We start from the raw sequence: 21,122 nt of genomic DNA on the forward strand, positions 1-21,122 counted from the left end.
GGAGTGAGGCAGACCCATTCTGTCCACCTCCCCCCACCCCGGGCCCGCCCCCGCGGTGGGGCAGTCTTCGTGCTCTTGCCCGATGAGCCGCTGTGCCCTCCTCCGCCCCCCGCGGCGGTGCTCGCAGTGTGAGTTCCAGCGGACCCCGCGCGCGGTGGAGACGGGCTGCGCCGGCTCAGTACCCGAGGCTGAGCGCGGGCTCCCCTAACAAGCTCTGTGACCTGCGCAAGCGACTGCACCACCTCATCTGTAAAAATGGGCTTTACCGTCGTGTCAGTCCCCCAGAGGAGCTGTGATGCTTAAGTAGGTGAGGTGTGTACAGCGCTCAGCCCAGGGCCTGGCACACTGCAGGCGCCCAATACTTGGGGAAGAGCAGCCACCGCTCTAGGACGCCGGCCCACTCTGCGTCCTTCCACGTTTATAAAATGGGGGTGGCTAGTTCCCTCCTCGTTTGAATCTCAAACGAGAAAACGCGCGTCAAAGCCCTTTTGAAGGCCGAAAGGACCCTCGCTCAGAACGGGATCTGTCACCCCCTGCCGGGGTCGCAAGGGGAGGGGCTCCGGGCTCTGGCCCACCGGGAGACCCTGGCCCCCAGGAGCGCGGTCCCTCCCAGCGCCGCGCCGGGACCGTGCCCTTCGCCAAGCTGAGCGCGCCCTGGGGCGCTGCTTTGGTTTCACGCGGAGGAACTGAGACCGAGTCGTGGGCCCGGGAGGGGTCTGCCCGGGTGCGGAGTGTCGCCTGGTGCGGGTGACCCTCCAACCTGGCCTCGGACCGCTCGGGGGAGCCGCTGCGGCGCCTGCGCCTGTGCAACTCTCTGCAGCAACACGTGGCCCCGCAGCCGCTGGACTTCCACGCGCTCCCAGCCCGCAGCTCCCCGCCAGCCCCGTGAGGCGGGGCGGAGCCTTCCGCGGAGGGGCGGGGCGCTTTGCCCCTAGGTTCCGCAGGGAGGCAACTGTCGCCTCGCTCACTTTAGGTCTTAGCCAGTCTGTGTCCTAGAGGCTCCCGGTGCCTGAGTCCCACCTCTTCAATCCCCCTCAGAGGCTCCTCTGGCTGGAACACACCAGCCCAGGCTGAGCTTTGTGGGTAGATGGGCTCTCGGGCTTAGCAACTGGCACGTCTCCACCCTCTGTCTCCAGCCTAGAGACTAGACCCTGCAATCCCATTGTGTTAGGTCTCGCACTGGGCAGGGGGCTTCTGACCCCTGCTCTGCTCACCGATTGCTAGGCAGTGAGTCCCATGACTCGTACTTCTCCAACACACAGAGACAAGGGAGACACACACAGAGACAACTTCCTGGGGAGGGTGGAGCTGGGACCTTAAGGGGAGGGGGCTGATGTAGGATTCTCTCTTGGCTGTCTATAGGGAGCAGAAACGCACAGATATGGCCATTGCCTGTTTGCTGGCCGAGGGAGTCTACACTACAGCCTTCCCACTGCATGAAGTGGAAAAGACACAAGCTCAGCTCTCTTCCACCGCTGGGGGATCAGAAGGGAATACAGCCCTCCCTCCTTTCGTGTGCCTAGGGCCCCTACGAACTGCCCAGGTATCAGGCGCCTGGTGCAGACCCCTCGCCAACTGCTGTGCTCATACTGGGCCTCTGGCGATGCTAGCACAAGCACCAACCCCTGTACCTCGTATGAGAGTACTTTGGGGAGAAGGTGGCCATCTACTTTGGCTAGGTGAGTCGGGCACCGGGGGGTGGGGAGCGGGAGCTGGGGTCAAGTGCAGAGTTGGTGGCTCGCAGACTTAGTCACCTCTTCAGGCTTTTGCACAGCCTGGCTGCTAGCCTGTCTGCCGCCCTTGTGGGCACCCCGGTCTTTATCTCTGGCCTTATGGCCATGGGCACCAACACACCATGAGTGGCTGGAGCCAGGGGTAGGGGGATGGGCTGGGTGGGCCGGATCAGCTGGCTGCTTGGGAACAGCCCCTCCCACGATGGGCACCTTTTGCTCCCAGGGAAGAGATCTGGGCCGTGAGGTGCCTTCCTCATGTGCCCACTCTGCAACACCTGTGCCACGTGGAATATTTCCAAGATCTGGCCCATGGCAAGGTGAGCCAGGGACAAGAGCAAGGGAATGGGTAGGTGTTTGAGACATCTGGGCCTGCCTGCAGGGAAAGCAGTGCTGGCCCTGCAGTATGTCCTCTCTCCCTCCCTTGCAGTAGGGCTACTTCTCTGACTGGCAACTGTGTTCTTCAGCATCTTCATGTCCTTCTGAGCTACGGCCTTCGTGGAGCACTGGAAGTGCAGGAGCATCCCCTTCGCTCACCACTAGGACCTCAGTGGCTTCCAGGAAGAGGAGGTGATGCCCAGCTCACCCCGCCAGGTCCAGAACTCCATTTCCCAGAGTTCTCAGAGACCACAAGGCATGCTGGGAAGAGCCCAGACTGGAGTCCATCATTCCGAGATCCAGATCTGGCTCCTCCCCACACCTCCTGGGTTACTTTTCCACCCTCCCCTGATATCAGAACGATACAAGGTTTGGTGAGATTAAACACTGGGCACATTTAGGGTCTCAAAGAGAAACTGGAACAGGGAGGAAGGGGAGAAGCATTCTATTCACCCATCCATCCAGCCACCCACCAGCCTATCCAAACACCTAATCATTGACCTGATTCTGTTTGCTTGTCTCCATCTCCACCACTGCTCCTCCCCCACCCCCAACCCCAGTCCAAGCCATATTGCTTCACCTGGACCGCTGCTGTAGCCTTCCCAAGGTCTCCCTACTCCCACATTTGCCCTACTTAATTCATTTTCAGCTGCCAGGATGATCTTTTGAAAACACAAATTACATCATGCATTGCCCTCCTTAAAGCCTTCCAGGGGGTTGTATTATGCCATATGGGATGCACAAGGTTAAATAGATGTGGGAGGACCGAGAAAGCAGAAAGGGAACATTGAGGTAGCAAAGTCAATGTGAATGGTGCCCTCTAGAATAGTGCGGTGTACAACTCATGTGCCCTAAAGAATGGCCCTGCCTTTGCACAGACTGATCCTCCACTCTCTCCTTACTTAGCATCATTTCCTTCATCAGACTTGTTCAGAGTAACATATTTGTGCTTATTCATTTGACGTCTGTCTCCCCAACTAGATGGTGATTCCATCAGGAACCGGGCCTTGTCCAGGTTGTTCACCCCATCATATCCAGTATCTACTGCAGAATAGTATGGAGTCAGTGAACAGTTATTTTTTTAAAGATTTGTTTTAGAGAGGGGGGAGGGGCAGACAAAGAGAGAGAATCTCAAGCAGACTCTGCGCTGAGTGTAGAGCCTGACATGGGGCTCGATCTCATGACCCCAAGATCATGACCCGAGCCAAAACCAAGAGTTGGACACTCAACCATCTGAGCCACCTAGGTGCCCCAGTCAGTTAACAGTTATTGAATGAACTAATACATTACCCATTATCCATTATTTATTCATCCATCCTCATGTCTGTCATCCAACCACCTAGCCATCCATCCATCTATCCACCCATCTGCCCTTTTACTCACCCACTTATCGAGATTTGCCAATTGTTCGCCTGTCCGGTTTACCCACCCATCTGTCCATCTACTGCCCGCCCATCCGTCAGCCTGTCCAGCCCTCTCCCAGAAGTGCATCCACTTGTTGTTTACATTTCTGTTTACCTTCCTACCTATGCATGCATACATCCATCCACAGGCTTTTAGCCAGGACCTTGGGGGAAAAGGCCCTGCAGAAACAAAAATCATGTGGACCTCATTGCTGTATTTCCAGAGCTCCCTGCGCAGGCAGAAAAAGATGGGGGGCTCCCCCAACCCCAGGGTTGTGACACCCAGCCTCTTGGGCCCCAGGAGGTACATCTGTTGCCTCTTTGAACAGGAGTGTGCACGTCCAGCGTTGGCCACTCTGGGCCCACAGATGGCCCAGATCCCAGTGACAGGCTTGAAGGAGTCCTACTTCCCACATTGCCTTCCTCACCTACTCACCAGCTCTGCAGCCATCCTCATCATGGTGAGGGGACTTTGGGCCCTTGCTCTGGCACCCCTGCTTGCTTTGCTCAACAACAACTGGATGGAGATCCGACTGGACCCACAAGTTCCTGTACGAGGATTGGAGGCCAGTGGCTGAGCGGGCACAGGGCATTGGAATCTGGCTGCCTCTGCTTGAGGCCATGGCCCACCTTCTGGTCATTGTGAATGTGAGCATGGGGCAAAGGAGGGGCATACAGGGTCAGAGGCAGAAATAGAGATCAGAGACCGGGAAAGGTGGCTTAGGAATAGGGAAATGGAGGCGGAATTCCAGGATCAGAGGTAGGGAAATAAGAGGTAGGGTTCTAGGATTCTGGGCGCAGGCTCATCCTGCCCACGGTAATGGGTTTGGACCCAGGTCGGGGTAGTTGGGAGACTGGGCCTTGGAGTCCCTCTGGCCCTGCAGGCTTTCCTCCTTGCCTTCACCTCGGACCTAATGCGTCTCCTGTCTCCTGTACCAGTGGGAACACACAGCCTACTGTGCAGCTTTGTCAACTGCAGAACTGCGCCCGCACCTCCAGCCTACCTTGCCCAGGAGGACCTCACGCCCTGCAAGTGGGAGCCTCAAGGAGGGGGGTCTGGGCCTGTCTGGGAGAGGTGTACCGCTGAGCCTGGGGACGCGCGGGGCCTGGCTGGGGGGGGCGGGGTGCTGAATCTGGAGGCGGAGCAGTGAGCCCGTGGGAGGGGTGGGGCGGGGCCCAACTGAGAGGACAGGAAGCTGAGTCTGCGCGGCGGACCGCTGGGCAGAGCTGGGGTGGGGGGGTGGGGGTGGGGGTGGGGGTGGGGGGAACCGCTGAAGGGGCGGGGCCAGGCACCAGGGCCGGGAGGGCGGCGGGAGAGACTCGCCGGACCCCGCGGCCTTTCTCGACCCACAGGGGAACCTCACCCTCTTCTACTGGAAGCTGCTGGCCGTGCGTCTGGGCTTCATCGTCGCCTTCGAGGTAGGCTCAGCTATTTGTGTGTGTCGGACAGACTTGGGTTCAAGTTCAAGCGCTGCCGCCGACCAGCTGTAAACGGGCGGTATGCTATAGAATAGGATCTACTTCATAGGGTCGTTATGAAGATTCGGTGCCAAGCACTTGCACAGTGTCCAGCACATTGTAGGTGCTCAATAAATTAATAGCGCTACTACTACTACGACTATTATCTTTGGGCAACAGACCTGGAGGAAGGAGAGGAGGCATGCTCCCTCCGGCTTTGCTTAGGATCCTTTCTCCAGCTCTGCCTCTACCAGGGCCCCTAGTGTTACGGGTTTCGAATTATATCCGTGTCTTTGGGCAAATGACAACCGCTTTATGCTTCAGTCTCTTCACCTGTAAAACAGGAATAGTGACTGTACTCACCTCCTAGTGTTGTTGTGAGGATTAAGTGAATTAATATCCGGGAAACCTCAGAATGGTGCCTTGCACTTAGTAAGCGCTCGATAAATTAAGGTAGCTAAGGGACTCATTCTCTCTTTGACTCCCCCTTGGCCCCAGCACGTGGTGTTCTCCGTGCGCCTCCTCGCCTGGCTCGTGCCCGACGTTCCAGCCGCCCTGGTTACCAAAAGAAAGCGCGAGCGCTATCTGGCCATGCAGAAGCCTGCGGACTCCGGGGAGGCGCTGCTTAGGTCAGCCTGCTAACGGCCCCTGGCCCCTCCCCTGACCACGCCCCCGCCCCGCCCCCGCCCCGCCCCGCCCCCGCCCCCAGGCCTTAGCTCAGCCCTCTCTTGCCCCGCCCTCTAGTTTGGCCTCTCCCCGAGGGAGAATTGGCCCCCTTCCGTCTCCTTTCTGCCTGGCCCCGCCCTTCACCAAACTCCGCCCACTCCCCGCCCCCTCTATGATATTATCCCCACTGGAGTCCCCTCTGCTCTCCAGGGCCAGCCTATTCAGCCTGACCAAGCCATGCTTCCCGTCCTCTGCAGCAGGGGCGCTGTCCCCAGAGCCCAGGACCAGACGCGAGTGAGGCGGGACTGCCATTCAAGAACCCTAGGTTCCCCAGATGCTTCCTTCCATTTGGGGTCCTCTGGCTCTGGCCGGGGGTCTGGGCAGTACCTTGGCCAGCGGCCCCAAGGTCGGCCTCGGAACGGGGGTGAGAGGATTAGAGCATTAAATTAGCTCTCTGAAGACCGCTAGTCCTGCATTGCCTCCCTCTCCCTGTCCCCGTCTCCTGCTCTATGTGCAGTGCTGGCAATAAACCTCTCTCTGCACCCCGGTGTGCCACCTCTCCATGGACACCTGGTTTCCACACACACTGTGCAGTGTCTCTTCATTTTCTGGGTGCTCTGGAGGCCAAGGGAGTGGAGGGACCCTAATCACTCAGTACTGAGTGGTCACCAGTTGGTGGGGGAGAGTACATTGGGATCTGGGCCCTGGACACCTGCCCCATATGTTCATGGAGGCCGGCAGTGTATGAATAATAGTAAAAGGGTTCAGTCAGGAGAGCTGAGACACCTCCCAATGGACGTTTACACACTTTTCACCAGATCCTCCCAAAAGCCTGGTGACGCAGTCCTGGGCAGTGGCTAAGGAAAGAGGTTGGTGGTTGAGTCAAAGACCTGGGTTTGAATATTAGTTCTGACACCTATTAGCTGTATGACCTTGGGCACGTGATTTAATCCCTCGGACCTCAGTTTCATATCTGTAAAATAGAGGCTTCATAGAGCTGATGAGAGATTGAATGGGATAACCCCCTTCCCCCGATTTAACATGTACAAACCTCATGTCCTCATCTGATAAGTGGGAGCAGTAACAGGGCTGTGGTGGAGATTGAATGAATACAGTATCCCCTGCTTTTCAAAAGTTTGCATTACACCACTTGGCTTTCACCGAAGACTTCTATTTATTAGTACCTGTTTTCACTAACCGGAAGAAATCCAAAGAAAATTTTTGCTTTTACGGAAAAAAGTGAAAAAGGGAAAATAGCGTTCAACATTTGTTTTGCAGCAATCCCTTATAGAGGAAGCACACACCCTGAGCAGAGAGCTTGCCACACCAAGCTTTTCCCTGGCCCGGCACTCAGCGTCTCAGGACCAAGCCAACAGAGCTTTGAGCTGTGTCCCGGGGCATCTGTGCTTTATCTCGATTTATTTTGTGCATCTGTTAGCAAGATGTGTCCTCAAGTATCGGAAAAGCCTAAGAGAGGTTATTTTTGGTGTATGGAAATGCTAAAAACATTTTTCCATATACATTAATGGTAATTGCTTCTTTGTTTTATGCCATTTTGGCTTAGGAAAGCTTTCGTAGGAACGCTCTACTTTTGGGTAGTGGGGGAAACCTGTAAACAGATGTGAAGTGCTCAGAACAGTGCCTCGCACATAGTGTACAATAAGTTATGAGCAACATGAGTATTGGTATTTGTGTACATATTGATATTAACACTGAGTGTCTGGCAATTACCGAGTGCTTAAATAAATGGCAGGTAGTATTGGGAAGAGAACAGCTTTTCCTTTCATGGGCTTGGGAAGATTGCATGCTTGCTGCAGCCTCCTTACTGGAGGCTGGTTCTACTTGGGCTCTTGGTTTATTGAGGGCTCATTCGGTGTGCGCTAGAGTCTGGGAAGCCTTCCTGGTGGAGGAGGCCATTGGAAATGGCAAGGTGGGTCATTCCAGGCAGCAGGGGAGGGTGGGTCATTCATGGCAGCAGTGATGCTGGAAGGGTTGGCCAGGATGGTCCTGGATGCACATCACCAACTTTCATGATTTCCATCTCTCCACCATAGAAACGAGGGTTCCTATTTTATAGGTGCTGTAGCCAGCTCAGGGAGGGTCAGCAAACTGCAGAGTTCCCAGGTCCCTGAGGAGTCCAAGGCTTGGGAGGTTCTCTGTGAAGCCTCTCCTCCCCCAGCACGTCTTACATTTGGGAAGCTTCAGAAGAGGGGTGACCTGTTTCTTGGGCGGAAAAGCAGTGCTTCCCCCAACTTTAGGACATCGGTCTGGGGTCCTTCAGAGCCTCTCCTGGGCATAGGACTCCCATTGTTCCAGCCCCCCTCTTGTACCCCAGACTGGCCAAACCGGTTCTGAGGAAGGGGGGCGGGGAGCAGGCACGTTGAGACAGCCGCCTGCCCGCCTGCGAGGTTCCCTCCGCCTTCGCCTCCCCCTTCCCCGCCCCACACAATACCCAGGATCGTGCACTGCCCGGCTCAGGGGCCATGCTGACATAGCCCCCCGAGGACCCCGCTGCAACCCCAGAGCCCCCAGGTGGTCTGGAGCCCTGGACCGTGTCGGAGGCTGGACAGAGCTCCCTGGCTGAGGTAGGGCCCCACCCTGCTGCCTGCCGTCCCGTTCTCCTCCCGCCAGTCTTCCTAGAGTGAGTCCTTTGTGCTGCCTGCCTGGCCTCTGATCCTGGCTCCCACCCACTTATGGCCTCCTGGGGCTCCATAGCCTGTTTGGCCTGGATCCCCTTTCCAGCCATGACCTTCCACTCGGCTTTGTTCCTGAAGGGGCACAGGGGCCATGGCAGGGCCTTACCCCTCTGGCCATCGGGACAAGGGGGACCAGGGAGGGAGGCAGGGAAATCCTGGGCACAGGAAGCCAGAGGTGCTCTCCCTGAACCATAGTAGTATCCAGAGACCCTCTCTGCCAGCCTTGCCAAGTGGGCCCACTGTCCGTGTGACTAGCAGTGTCCACTGGATGGGGCCCTCCTTGGTCCCTGTCCTTCTCTGCCCACAGAGATACTCCTGATGACACGAGTTTCCTAGAGGGGGCAGCCAGGAGGGACCTTCCATGCTACTTTACAGATGGGGACACTGGGCCCCAGGAACAGGCTATGACTTCAACACTGGGGGTTGAACCTTGGCAGGGGTTTTCCCCTATGGGTTCCAGAATGACCATTGCCACTAGAGTATCCGGTGATCCTGTCTGGAGTAGGGAATGACCTGCTACTTGGGGCCAGTTCTCTTCCTGAGGTTTTTTTCCTTTATTTTTTTTTCTAGCAGAGATGAGCTGCACACAGTATGAACACAGTTCAACCCCTCCTTGGTCCCAAGCACTGAGGTTGAGCAGGCTACACCTTGGGAAGGCCACAGGGCTGGTATCCCAGCTAGATGGGTCATTCCCATTGCCTTTTGGTCTGGACAGAGGTGGAGGTTGACTCACCTCTGACGTTCCCTCTGGGGACCTGCCTCCAGCCGCCTCTCTACAGAAAACCTACCACCTTCCCCTGGCATCCACCCAGGCTTCCCTCTAAGCCTTTAATCGGGGGTGCTCCTGCCCCAAGGCTTCCATGTTTTTGCTCACTTACCCCTGTAACTCAGGAGGGCATGGGGGGGGGTGTGCTCCCCGCCTTCCAGGGGCTCCCTGAATCCAAGTGGAGAGGATCTCCCAGAATACAAGGGAGCAGAAGCACGTGTGTATTCTTGCACATGGGTCCCCACAGAAGCAAGTAGGACTTCTATGTTGAGGACTTCAGATTCCTGGAGAGAAAGAGACCTCTCTGGCAGGCAGTGGTCCCAAGTCTCCTTCCACATGCTCCTACAAAGAAGGGTGGGTCTCATGCTCACTGACTCAGTTTCCCCATCCGCGTGACGACCCAAGCCACCTGCTGACTAGAGAAAGACTAATCACAATACTCAGGAGAATGACTATCAACGACAAAGCTCCCACTCTGTGCCAGGGGCTTTACGTGTGCTATCATTAATTCTCGTATTAGTGTTTTAAAGCTGGCAGGACTAGCCTACTTACCAGATGAGGAAACAGAGACGTGCTCAGATGGACAGAGGTTTAAGGTACAAGTTAAGCTGTCCCTATGGGGAGGGTAACTGTCTCTTAGGAGCAGCCCCACCCCATCCCAGGCAGGGACTGAAGAGAGCAGGAGAGCAGCTGGGTGGCTCTGCAGATAGAGTGGTTCCCCCCCCCGCCCGGGTCCTCTCCTCCATCCCTCCCTCATCCCTCGGTCACTGACGCTGTCACTGTTTCTCTCAGGTCAAGATTTTCTCCCTATCGATGTTTATTGGGTCCCTGGCTATTTCAGCCGGAACAGTTAGCCATTACTTCCTCCAGGAAGCCTTCCTGGAATGCTCAGATCAAGTTGAGCCCAGCGCTGATGGTTCCTCTGGCTTGGCTCCTGCCAACCCGGATTGTAACTGTTTTCGTTTTCAGCTCCCTCACTAGACTGGCAACCCTGTGGGCTACAAAAAGTTTGTCCATCTGTCTCCCTGGGTTTTTCCGGGCTTTGCATCTGTCTCTGAGTATCTGGTCTGTGAAATTTTCAGTGTCTCTGTCTCTGTCTCCATCTCTGGGTCCCTGAATGTCTTGGCGTCTGTGGTTTCCTGGGTTTGAGTGTTTTGGGGTCTCCTGTTCTGAGATGCTGCCTAAAGGGTCTCCGTATCTCTGGGTCTCTATCTCTGTCTCTGTCCCCTGGGTCTCCTTGCCCTGCCAGGCTGGGCACTGCTCCTCTGGCCAGAGGGGGCCTCTGGGGGGGGCGTCCTTGCTGCCCCGCCTGCCCACAGTGAGGCCAGGCTAGGGTAGGCCCCCGCCCAGCCCGCTGCCTGCTCCCTCCCTCCCTACCGCTTGCCTCACCACAGGGTTTGATGAATCAAACTCTTTGTCTGGGTGGGATCTCCCCCAGCCAGCTGGGCAGAGAGAGGGCTTCTCCCGCCGGAGCAGGAGCAGAACAAGATCAGCAGCGGCCCTCGGCTGGAGAGGTGAGGGGCTGCAGGAGGGCAGCCGGTGGAGGGCCAGGGAGAAGGGCTGTGGGGGCGCGGATCCCTCTATCATTAGGCCTGTCCCGAGGCTCCAGCAGACTCCTTGGGGATGACTTCCTGCCCAGAGAGGACCCGGTCAGCCTGGCTCGATCCCTGGGGCTGGGAACCCCGGGTAGGGAAGAACCCCTCTTGCCCCAAGTGGGGGATCCAGGACATCTCCCTGCCCTTCTCCTGGGAGGGCCTAGCCTGATCCGGGTGGTGGCCCGGGTGCCGGTCTGTGACCCTCCCAGCCAGCTTGGCAGGGTGTGGGCACCACTCGGCGCTGAAGGCTGCAACTTTGGGCATGGTAGGGGAGGTTGGGTAACACCAAAGCAAGGACTTCTGGGCCCGTGTATTTGTGTCTGTATCTCAGTGTGTGAGTGTGAATGGAACAGGAGTGTGAGAAAGCTTGAGTGGGTACATAAATATCTGATGGGTCGGGGTGTGTGTGTGTGTGTGTGTGTGTGTGTGTGAATATATGTAGTTGTGTGAAAAGTGTGTGAATGCGTGAGCCTGTGGCTTTGACGTGTCTGAGTGTACCTATGAAAGTGTGTATGTCCATGTGTGTACTTGGAAGAAAACGTGTGTGCATGTGCCTGGAACATACATGGATTGTGCGACAATGTATGTATGTGTGTCTGATCATAGGTCAGTGAGAGTTGAAAATGCACGAGGTGGTTAAAAGCGCAGACTCAGAAGCAAGACAGCCTGGGTGTGAATCCTGGCTCCCCCCATAGGCCAAATAATGTCTGTGCCTCACCTACCTCACCTATAAAATGGGGATAACAACAGCATCAACTCAGGGTTGTGAGGATTAAATGAAATAATATATATAAAGCACTTGCCACTTGCCCAGCACTTGCCACTCGGTAAGTGCCCAGTAAGTATTAGCTGTTACTATGCAGTTAGGTGTGTGAATGTGCGCACGTGTGCACACGAGGGTTGGTCCAGGCCTCTGAGACGGAGGTGGCTTGCTGGCCAGCCCTACTGTTCTATGTCTGCCTCTCATACCTTTTCCCGTGCAGGCCCAGGTGGGTGGCAGAGCAAAGGAGGAATGGACTGTGGGCCACCAGCCACCCTCAAGTCCCACCTGGCTGGGCCACGTGGCTCTGCCCGCCACCCGGTAGCCGTGTGCCAGCAGGAGAGCCTGTCCTTTGCAGAGTTGCCCGCCTTGCAGCCCCCCAGCCCTGTGTGTCTGGATCTCTTCCCTGTGGCCCCAGAGGAGCTGCGGGCTCCTGGCAGCCGCTGGTCCCTGGGGACCCCTGCTCCTCTCCAAGGGCTGCCATGGCCGCCATCCCCGGAAGTCCCAGACACCGACATCTCCACCGGTGGGGGGATGCGGCCTAGCAGGGCTGGCAGCTGGCCACACTGTCCTAGTGCCCAGCCCCCAGCTCTGGAGGGACCCTGGAGTCCCCAGCACCCACAGCCACAGCGCCGGGCCAGTCACGGCTCAGAGAAGAAGTCTGCCTGTGAGTCACTCTGGGTGAGGGGGTGGTGGCCCAGTGGGACAGACGGGAGAAGTCGGGTGGCTCTTTTAAGACTCATAAGCCCCAGAGTTCCCCAAACAGGCAGGACAAGTGTTAGATTCTAGAGAGAAGAGAATGGGAAATCAGGGAGGACTGGTGACTTGCTGGAGGTTGCACTGCAAATGAGTGGCTGTCCTGGGCTCCTTGGCCCTTTGCCCACTGCAGGCAGGCACTGTGCTCTCTCTGCTACCCCTCTTGTGGATCCTATTTTTGGGGTGCGGGGGGACCAGATCCTGGCAAAAACACTGACCTTTCCCTCAGAGGCTCAGGGCCACAGGGTAGCAGCAGCGGGGAGTGGAGAGAGCGCCCAGTGGATGCAGCGTGTGCTCTCGCCCCACTTCCCCGTAGGGCGCAAGATGCGGGTGTACCAGCGTGAAGAGCTCCCTGGCAGCCCTGAAGCCCATGCTGTCTTCCTGGAGCCTGGCCAGGCGGCAGAGCAGGCCCTGAGCACAGAGGAGCCTAGGCCACTGGAGCTGTCTGAACCCTCCCGAGGAGGCCTCGAGGGGCCTGAGCGGAGGCGCTTCTCAGCCTCTGAGCTGATGACCCGGCTGCACTCTTCCCTGCGCCTGGGGCGGAATTCAGCAGCCAGGGTGCTGACCCCAGGGTCAGGCACTGGTGCAGCTCGGGAAGGTACCAGCTTCTTCCCTGGGCCCTAAGAGCAGGCCACGAGCCAGAGGCAGCATGGGGCACGGCCCACACCTGAGACGGGGTGCTGGTCAGCTGAAGTGTGGCACCCCAGTGCCCAGCGCCATTCTTGGAGCCACCCACCCTCAGCTCTCGCCCTCTCCAGGAAAAGCATCTGGAAGGGAGTCGCGCAGTGTAGAGATGAGGGTGGACAGCCTGGCGATGCCAGCTCCTGTTGACCCGAGCGGGGGCCAGAGCGGCTGGCCCGAGCCCAGGTACCATCTCCCACTCCGCACTCGGTCCGAGGAGGGGTGCCGGCGAAGAAGGGCCCTGAACCTGTCCCTTTCCCAGGCTGGACACACCGGAAGAGCTGGCTCCGGGGTCCAGGAGCGCCAGCGAGCGGCGCCAGTCACGGTTTCTCCTTAACAGTACGTGGGAGGAAGGGGCTGGGGGGCTGCGGGTTTGGGGAGTTGAGAGGTTGGGATCTTGCGAGAGGGCGAGAGAGCGAGAGAGCTGAATCTCCGTAGCAAGCACAGTGGCTAGCACGCAGTGGGTGCGCATGCAGTGTTTCTGGAAGGAGTGAGTGAGTGAACGAGTTCACGGTATCCCGCTACCCGAACCGTCCGAAAGGCTCGTTTAGTGAGGCGGGCTCTCGGGGCGCCGGGCAGGAGCCGGACCGGGCAGGCGGGCGCCCCACGGCCCTCCCCCGCCCCTCTCCCCGCCCAGCGGTCCTCTACCAGGAATACAGCGACGTGGCCAGCGCCCGCGAACTGCGGCGGCAGCAGCGCGAGGAGGAGGGCCCCGGGGACGAGGCGGAGGGCGCGGAGGAGGGGCCCGGGCCGCCGCGCGCCAACCTCTCCCCGAGCAGCTCCTTCCGGGCGCAGCGCTCGGCGCGAGGCTCCACCTTCTCGCTGTGGCAGGACATCCCCGACGTGCGCGGCAGCGGCGTCCTGGCCACGCTGAGCCTGCGCGACTGCAAACTGCAGGAGGTGGGCGCCGGGGGCCGGCGGGGCGGGGCCGGCGAGGCTACCAGCCGGGGAGGTGGCCCTGGGGCCCGCAGGGGGCGGGGCCACAGAAGGGGCGGGGCCAGGAGGACGTTGTGGTGTGGGTGGTCCCTCAACTTAGCGGGGCCCCGGGCCCTGGGTTACCGGGCGAGCGGGACTGCACACTGCTGGAGGTGGGCGTGGGACCCAGCGGGGAAGGCGGGGCTACGAGAGGGCGGGGCCGGCGGGACCGTCTATGCGAAAGGTGGGTGCACGGACCTAACCAGGTGGGGCAGGCTACTAGCGGTGCCGGGAGCGCTGCCGCAGCCGTCGAGAGCGGCGGCTGGGCGGAGGGGTGGGGCTAGGGGCGGGGCCAACAGGGCCAGCGGAGGGGCGGAGTCAGGCTGGGCCGGCCGAGGTGGGACGGCGAAAGCGAGGACCGGGAGGGGCAGGGCCTTCTGGAGAGAAAACGTCTGGTGGGCGAGGGACTGAGTGGGGCGGGGCTAAATGAAGCGCTCCCCACTGGAAGGGCAGGCCTGCTAGATGGAGCTAGGGGTTCAGGCAAGGTCTTCAGTTGAGTTTGAACAATTGCTCGCGGCTAGAGGTGGTCCCTTTCAGCCGTCAGGCCCCAGGTCATCGGAGGTGGGGCGTCTAAGGAGATGGTGTCCGCGGCTTGGACAGCAGAGGGAGGGGGAAAGGAATGGCGGAGTCGGGAGGGCGGGTGGTAAGTGAGGTCACAGTGTCCGGGGTGGGCTTGTCGGGCCCTTTCAACCCCGCCTCCACCCTCACTCAGGCCAAGTTTGAGCTAATCACGTCCGAGGCCTCATACATCCACAGCCTGTCGGTGGCCGTGGGCCACTTCTTAGGATCTGCTGAGCTGAGCGAATGTCTGGGGGTGCAGGACAAGCAATGGCTGTTCTCTAAACTACCCGAGGTCAAGAGCACCAGCGAGAGGTGTGGGAGTGGTCTGGTCAGGTGGGGGGGCGGGGGCAAAGCCTGTGATTGGCCCGGCTCCCAGGTCTGGGGTCTCTCGTTGGCCCTGACGCTGACCCCTCGCCGGACCCCTCAGGTTTCTGCAGGACCTGGAGCAGCGGCTAGAGGCAGATGTCCTGCGTTTCAGCGTGTGCGACATTGTGTTGCACCACTGTCCAGCCTTCCGCCGAGTGTACCTGCCCTACGTCACCAACCAGGCCTACCAGGAGCGCACCTACCAGCGCCTGCTGTAGGGTTGGAGGCTCTGAAGGGGGGGGCGGGGCGGGGAAGATAAAGGGAGTCTTAGGCGGAAGGGTGTACGGAGGACCGGTGACCCGGAAGGGGGGTGGTTCCCTAACAGGGCTCTCTGACCTAGGATCAGTTTAGACCTAACCCCAAGGGGCAGGAAGGATGTGCCGAGAAGGTACCTGAAAAACCAAGAGGGTGGCTGGGGTCATGGATCCTGGCGGTTCATAGAATCGATGAGCCTATCTGTGACCCCAGGCCCCTCCCCATCTTCCAGCCTGGAGAACCCCAAGTTCCCTGGCATCCTGGCTCGCCTGGAGGAGTCTCCCGTATGCCAACGTCTGCCCCTCACCTCCTTCCTTATCTTGCCATTTCAGAGGATCACACGCCTCAAGATGCTGGTGGAGGTACCTGGAGGGCACTGGGCTACAGTGAGGGCTATGGGGGGGGGATGTTGCTGTGCCTTCCACAGCCCCTCCTGGGTAAAGACGGGAGGGCAGGGTTATGGGTGGAGGTCCCGGCTTGCCTCATTGCACCGACCCCACCCTCCAGAACATCCTGAAGCGGACCGCACAGGGCTCTGAAGACGAAGATGTGGCCACCAAAGCCTTCAATGCACTCAAGGAGGTGAGCTCAGCTCCCCAGGGCCCCCCAGATTCCTGGCATATTTCTAAATGAGCCCCAGCCATCAGAGCCTCTGGTCCCCAGGTGGGAGAGCCTGAGGCTAGGCTCTGGGAGCAGGGGTGGGGGGGCCTCAGGTGACCCACCCACGGCCTCCCCAGCTGGTGCAAGAGTGCAATGCCAGTGTGCAGTCCATGAAGAGGACAGAGGAGCTCATCCACCTGAGCAAGAAGATCCACTTTGAGGGCAAGGTGCATGCCTGCTGCTGGCGGGATGGGGGCCACAAAGGGGTTGCTCTTGTTCCTTCCTTCCCTGAGCACGGCAGGCCAGTTCCTCGCTCCCCTGCCGCACCCCTCCCCTGTTCTGTGCTTTTTGCCCTGCTGTCCTGGGCCTGACCTGCCCTCCCCCTGGCCCCTTCCATCCTTCCAGATCTTCCCACTGATCTCTCAGGCCCGCTGGCTGGTTCGGCACGGGGAACTGATGGAACTGGCACCACTGCCCGCAGCGCCCCCAGCCAAGCTGAAGCTGTCCAGCAAGGCAGTCTACCTGCACCTCTTCAACGACTGCTTGCTGGTCTCTCGGCGGAAGGAGTGAGTCTGGGCAGGGTGCGGGAAGTAGATCGGAGCCAGGTCCCTTCTTCCCCGCCATGAGGCTCCCAAACAGTCCATCGCTAGGCCTGGGAGCCCCTGTCTGGGCTGCTGGCGCACCCCGAGCCTTGGCGGTTCCCCCAGAAAAGGCAGAGATGTGAAGCCAGTCCGTTTTCCAGACCTGAGAACCAAGGGCTGGGCTGTCTGCAGAGCAGAGATTAAGAGCACTGTCCTGGAGTCCCAGCTGCGCCCTAACTCATCCTGAGAATGGCCGACATTTACTGAACCCCTGTCCTGTGCCAGGCATGCTGTGTGCACTATTCTCTTCAGTCCTCTAACATCTCCCTGGAAAGTAGGCTCCCTTGTTATTCTCAAGAGCAGGGATCTAGTAAGTGCAGGAGCCAGGAGGCCAGGTCTGTCCAGTGTCCGATCCCGGGCTCTTAACCATTGTATTATCTTATTTTCCATCTGTAACATAGAGACTACCATGTAGGGACACTCAGTGTGATAATAATACATGGAAAGAGCTTAGCGCAGTGCCTGGCATGCAGTGAACACTCACTCAGTATTAGCTGTGACTGGTATCAGTTTGGGATGAGGGAGAAGTCTTTCTGAGTGAGGTAAGTCTTAAGGCTGGATGTGATGAAGAAAGGACTTCTTAGACTATGGGAAGGGTTCATTCCTGGTTTATTCATTCATTCATTCACTAAAGTGTCACCCCGGTCCCGCAGGCTAGGGAAGTTTGCCGTGTTTGTCCATGCCAAGATGGCCGAGCTCCAGGTGAAGGATCTGAGCCTGAAGCTCCAAGGCATCCCCGGCCACGTGTTCCTCCTTCAGCTCCTCCATGGGCCCCACGCGAAGCACCAGTTCCTGCTGAGGGCCCGGACGGAGTGAGTGGGCTTGGGTGTGGGGAGAGAGGACCACCCCACCCCCCTGGGGCAGGCACAAGGCCTTTCAAGCCCGCCTGCGGGGACAGGGGGCATAAGGCAGGCCACGGGTGGAGCTGGTGTCCAGAGCCTAACGGGCCTGCTCTCTCATGCTCAGAGCTGGGTGGGGCCCCGGCTTGGGGACCGACAGCGCTGTGGGGCGGGCCCTGGGGTGGGTCCTGAGTCTGGACATCATACCCCAATTCTCCCAGCCCTGTCTCACCACTCTGGCCCTGGGAGATTGCACTTTGCGCATTGTGACAACTCAGCCTCCCCCTCCCTAGAAGTGAGAAGCAGCGATGGATCTCAGCCATGTGCCCCTCCAGCTCCCAGGAGGAGAAGGAGGTCTTCAGCGAGGGCCAAGGTAGCAGCCTGCCTCCCCTTGCCCCCCGCCCCCGCCTCAAGGCCCGCATCCCCCCCTGCTGGGTCCCTCACTCCTCTTCCCCCTTCCTCGCATCCTGGTGCCATGTTGCCTGCAGAGCCAGCAGGGAGAGAGATCAACCGGCCTGGGGCAGTCAGGGGCCGGCCTGGGGTCAGGGGTCGGCCTGGGGCAGTCAGGGGCCCAGGGGCAGATCCTTGGAAGAGGGACAACATTTACGTAGGCCAGGCCGACCCCCGTGTGCTCAGGTGACACCTTGGAGATGGCAAAGCCTTTTGTATGCTCCCATTTCATCCCCACAGAAACCCATTTTACAAGTTAGAAAACAGAGGTTCAGAGAGGTTAAAGTGACTTGTCCAAGTTCACCCAACTAGTAAGTGGCAGGCCTGCGGCTGGAGCCTGGGTCTGTCTCCACCTTCACTTCTGTTGCAAAGAGGGCAGAAACCAAAGTGGCCAGGGCGTGGGGGGTGAGGGACCAGCTCTGTTGATATAGAGGCTTCTCTCTGGGGTGTGAGTGAGGCCGGTAAGCCAGAGTGCTGCCCAGTCAGAGAGGGACCCTGGTATAGTGGATACCAGGCTGCTCTTGAAGGTTTCTGAGCAGGGGAGTTAAGGCTGAGCTAACGAAGGGAAGGGAAAGGAACTTGTTTCTACCCATGCTTGCCATGCATCAGGCCCAGTGTAAGGGGCTTTTATACGCATTTAGTTTACTCAGTCCTCATGATAACCCTGTTAGGTAGACTCATTTTCTCATATCTGAGAAAACAGACTCAGAAATGTTAAGTAACTTCCCCAAGGTCAGGCAGCCAGTGGGGAGCAGAGCTGGGATTCAAGCCAGGTCTGGCCCCAAAGCCTGTGGTTTTCGCAATACTGCCAGCCTGTCTACCATGGTAGAAAGAGCCTAGGGCCTAGATCGAAGCAGGTTCTCTGGCTTGGGCTAAGAGTCCTATTTGGTCTGTGGGGTGAGCGTCCCACTCCAGAGAGGTGATCAGGGAAGGCCCCTGAAGGATGAAGAGGGGCAGCCTTTTCTGGGGGAGGTACTCCTGGAAGGAGGACAGGCAGTGCAAAGGCCCTGAGGCAGGAGGGAGCTGAGAACGTTGGGGGAACAGCAGGGCGGCTAGTGTTGCTGAGCTTCATGAGCAAGGGGCAGGGGGGAGGGGGAGGGGAAGAAGAGGGGAGGAGGGGAGGCTAGCGAGGACGCAATGCCAGACCATGCAGGGCTTTGTAGGCTGTGGGGAGGACTTTGGATTTTACTCAGAGGAGTGGGAAGGCCCAGTTGAGAAGGATGGATTAGAGGGAGCCCTGGAGTAGTAGCAGGGGCATAGGAAGGGGCCATTACTGTTTTGTGGGGGGTGTCTGGGGGCAGGTGGACACTGGCCTGGAGGTCAGCATCAAGGTGTTAGACTGAGCTGGGGAGGTGAGAGCCCTGGGCAATAACCCAAGCTGGGAGGGACTGGGTTCACCAAGGGCTTGTGTTTAGCGTAAGAGGACAGTGGTCAGGGTGGGCAGTAGGAGGCGTGGAGCAAATGAAGCGGCGGGAGCCACCACCCTCCGACCCCTTTCCTTCCTCCTCCTACCCCTCCCCGCCCCCAATCATCCCCCCCTGGGGACTCCCTCGCTCTCCCTTGGGCTGTCAGACTGCCCCCAGGTTCAGTGTGTCAGGACATACAAGGCTTTGCAGCCAGATGAGCTGACCCTGGAGAAGACTGACATCCTGGCCGTGAGGACCCAAACCAGTGATGGTAAGAGGGGCCTCCTGGGAAGGCCTCCCTGATGGGACACCGGGCAGGCAGGAGGTAGCCAGATGGCTAAGACATCACAGGAAAAGGTTGTGCAAGGGTTGATCAACCACAGCATGCAGGAATCAAGTTAACAAGAGGAGGAACTTCCCGCTTATAAAGCTGGAGGATTCAGAGTGACTGATGGGGAAGAATGGGAAATACCCTTCTTAGAGGCTGTCAGGAAAAACAGGTCAGATGTTCATCTACAGGACGGCCAGAGGCAGGGTCCTTCCTGGAACTGGGGTGCTGGGATGATGTCACCCCTGCCCCCGGGGTGCAGACAAGGCAGAACTGGCCCTGGAGTCCCTTTGATGCCACTGATGTTGCTCCTGGCCTGCGTGCCCCTAGGCTGGCTGGAGGGGGTCCGCCTGGCAGATGGCGAGAAGGGGTGGGTGCCCCAGGCCTACGTGGAAGAGATCAGCAGCCTCAGTGCCCGCCTTCGAAACCTCCGAGAGAATAAGCGGATCACAAGTGCCACCAGCAAACTGGGAGAGCCCCCCGCATGACGGGCAGCCATGGCCTGGGACGCCAGCTCCGTGCCCAGCTCCTGGACAGGTCTGCAGGGACCTATAGTGTCCCAAGCCCCAGGCCACTGCTGGGGTTCCACGGCCTGGCGTCCAGAGTACAGCCCGTCCTCACACTCCAGGGCCGACACCAGTTTCTTCCTCCGGCAGAGGGACTGCACAGGTGACCTGTGACAGCTGGCAAGGACTGGGGCCTACTCCCTTCACGCTGCCTGACTCTTGGTCCCTCTGGCAGGGGCCCAGCTGGGGACAGCTCTCGTGCTGATGGGTGCTGGAACCTCTATGTATATAGATATATATATCTGGGGTCTTCTGGCCAGAGCCTGCATGGGCCCTGGTGGCTGTGACTTTTCTGTAAATAAACTCCCGTGATGCCTTTGCTTGGAGTCTGCGGGCTGTCTGATGCTGCCCCCAGCCCAGCCCCACTTCCTCCAACTAAAGGTCAGGAGGCTCTCTGTCTGCCTCCCAATGGGGAGAGTTCACCTCTTAACCAGAGGAGGAGACAGCAGGGCTGGGTATGAATTAGACAGCATTGGGCTGCAGTTGACAAAATACCCAATTCAACTAGGCTTGGAGACCGAAGAGACTTTAATGGCTCTTGTGTTTGCTTCTTAACAGCTGCTGTAGCAAATGACCACAAACGAGATGACTTAAACCAATAGAAATGTATTCTCTGACTGTTCTGGAGGCCAGAAATCTAAAGTCAGTATCATTGGGCCCAAATCCAGGTGTCGGCAGGGCGTGCTCTGCCCTGTAGCGGGGATGTGTTCCAGGGGAGAATGGTTCCTTGCCTCTTCCAGCTCTGGTGGCTACCAGCTTTCCTCGGCTTGTGGCCGCACCACTCAGTCTCTGCCTCTGTGGTCACGTGGCCTTCTCCTCTGTGTGTCTGTGTCAGATCTACCTCTGCCTCCCAAGGATAAGGATACGTGGGATTGCATTTGGGGTCCACCCAGATAATCTATCTCATAATCCTTAACTTAAATCCCACCTGAAAAATCTATCTCCCCTCCCCTGTTTATCATAGAAGATAACATTTACAAGTTCTAGAGATTAGGATGTGGATATCATTTAGGGGACCCTTTCTCAGCCTACCACAGTTCTCATAACTAAGAAGTATATGGGCAGGGTGGGCTTCAAGCAAGGCTTGATCCAGGGGCTCCTTGATGTCACTGAGGACCCAGCTCTTGCCATTTTTTCTACTCGGTTGTCCTTGGTATTGTCTTCATCCTAAGGCTTCCAGGGGCTTCTTCATTCACATCCAACATGAAAGGAGGGGATTGTCTTTGTCCCAGCATTCCTTGTCAAA

The 21,122-nt window shown here is 58.3% G+C and overlaps 1 protein-coding gene across 1 annotated transcript; it reads left to right on the forward strand.

Moving 5' to 3' along the window:
- Positions 1 to 11,689: 11,689 nt before the first annotated feature.
- ARHGEF19 (Rho guanine nucleotide exchange factor 19) lies at positions 11,690 to 20,170 on the forward strand. The gene is made up of 16 exons (XM_088023045.1): positions 11,690 to 12,119; positions 12,525 to 12,806; positions 12,967 to 13,075; positions 13,152 to 13,228; positions 13,527 to 13,841; positions 14,402 to 14,415; positions 14,577 to 14,737; positions 14,853 to 15,005; positions 15,279 to 15,408; positions 15,554 to 15,628; positions 15,784 to 15,873; positions 16,052 to 16,212; positions 16,941 to 17,099; positions 17,420 to 17,499; positions 19,149 to 19,253; positions 19,641 to 20,170. Exons 1-16 carry the CDS (start codon positions 11,705 to 11,707, stop codon positions 19,796 to 19,798), a joined length of 2,484 nt encoding a protein of 827 aa, XP_087879171.1. The 5' UTR covers positions 11,690 to 11,704; the 3' UTR covers positions 19,799 to 20,170.
- The last annotated feature ends 952 nt before the right edge of the window (positions 20,171 to 21,122 follow it).

The sequence above is a fragment of the Eumetopias jubatus genome, unplaced genomic scaffold (genome assembly GCF_037043125.1).
Source record: "Eumetopias jubatus isolate StellerSeaLion01/CBP00866 unplaced genomic scaffold, mEumJub1_p1.0 scaffold_4, whole genome shotgun sequence".
Lineage (NCBI taxonomy): Eukaryota > Metazoa > Chordata > Mammalia > Carnivora > Otariidae > Eumetopias > Eumetopias jubatus.

Excerpts from the sequence above, each read along its gene's own strand:
- ARHGEF19 (XM_088023045.1), top strand. The coding sequence starts at position 11,705 with ATGGACTGTGGGCCACCAGCCACCCTCAAGTCCCACCTGGCTGGGCCA. Across the intron at positions 12,120-12,524 it reads CTCAGAGAAGAAGTCTGCCT|GGCGCAAGATGCGGGTGTAC; the intron begins GTGAGTCACTCT and ends ACTTCCCCGTAG. Across the intron at positions 15,629-15,783 it reads CCTTCAATGCACTCAAGGAG|CTGGTGCAAGAGTGCAATGC; the intron begins GTGAGCTCAGCT and ends CGGCCTCCCCAG.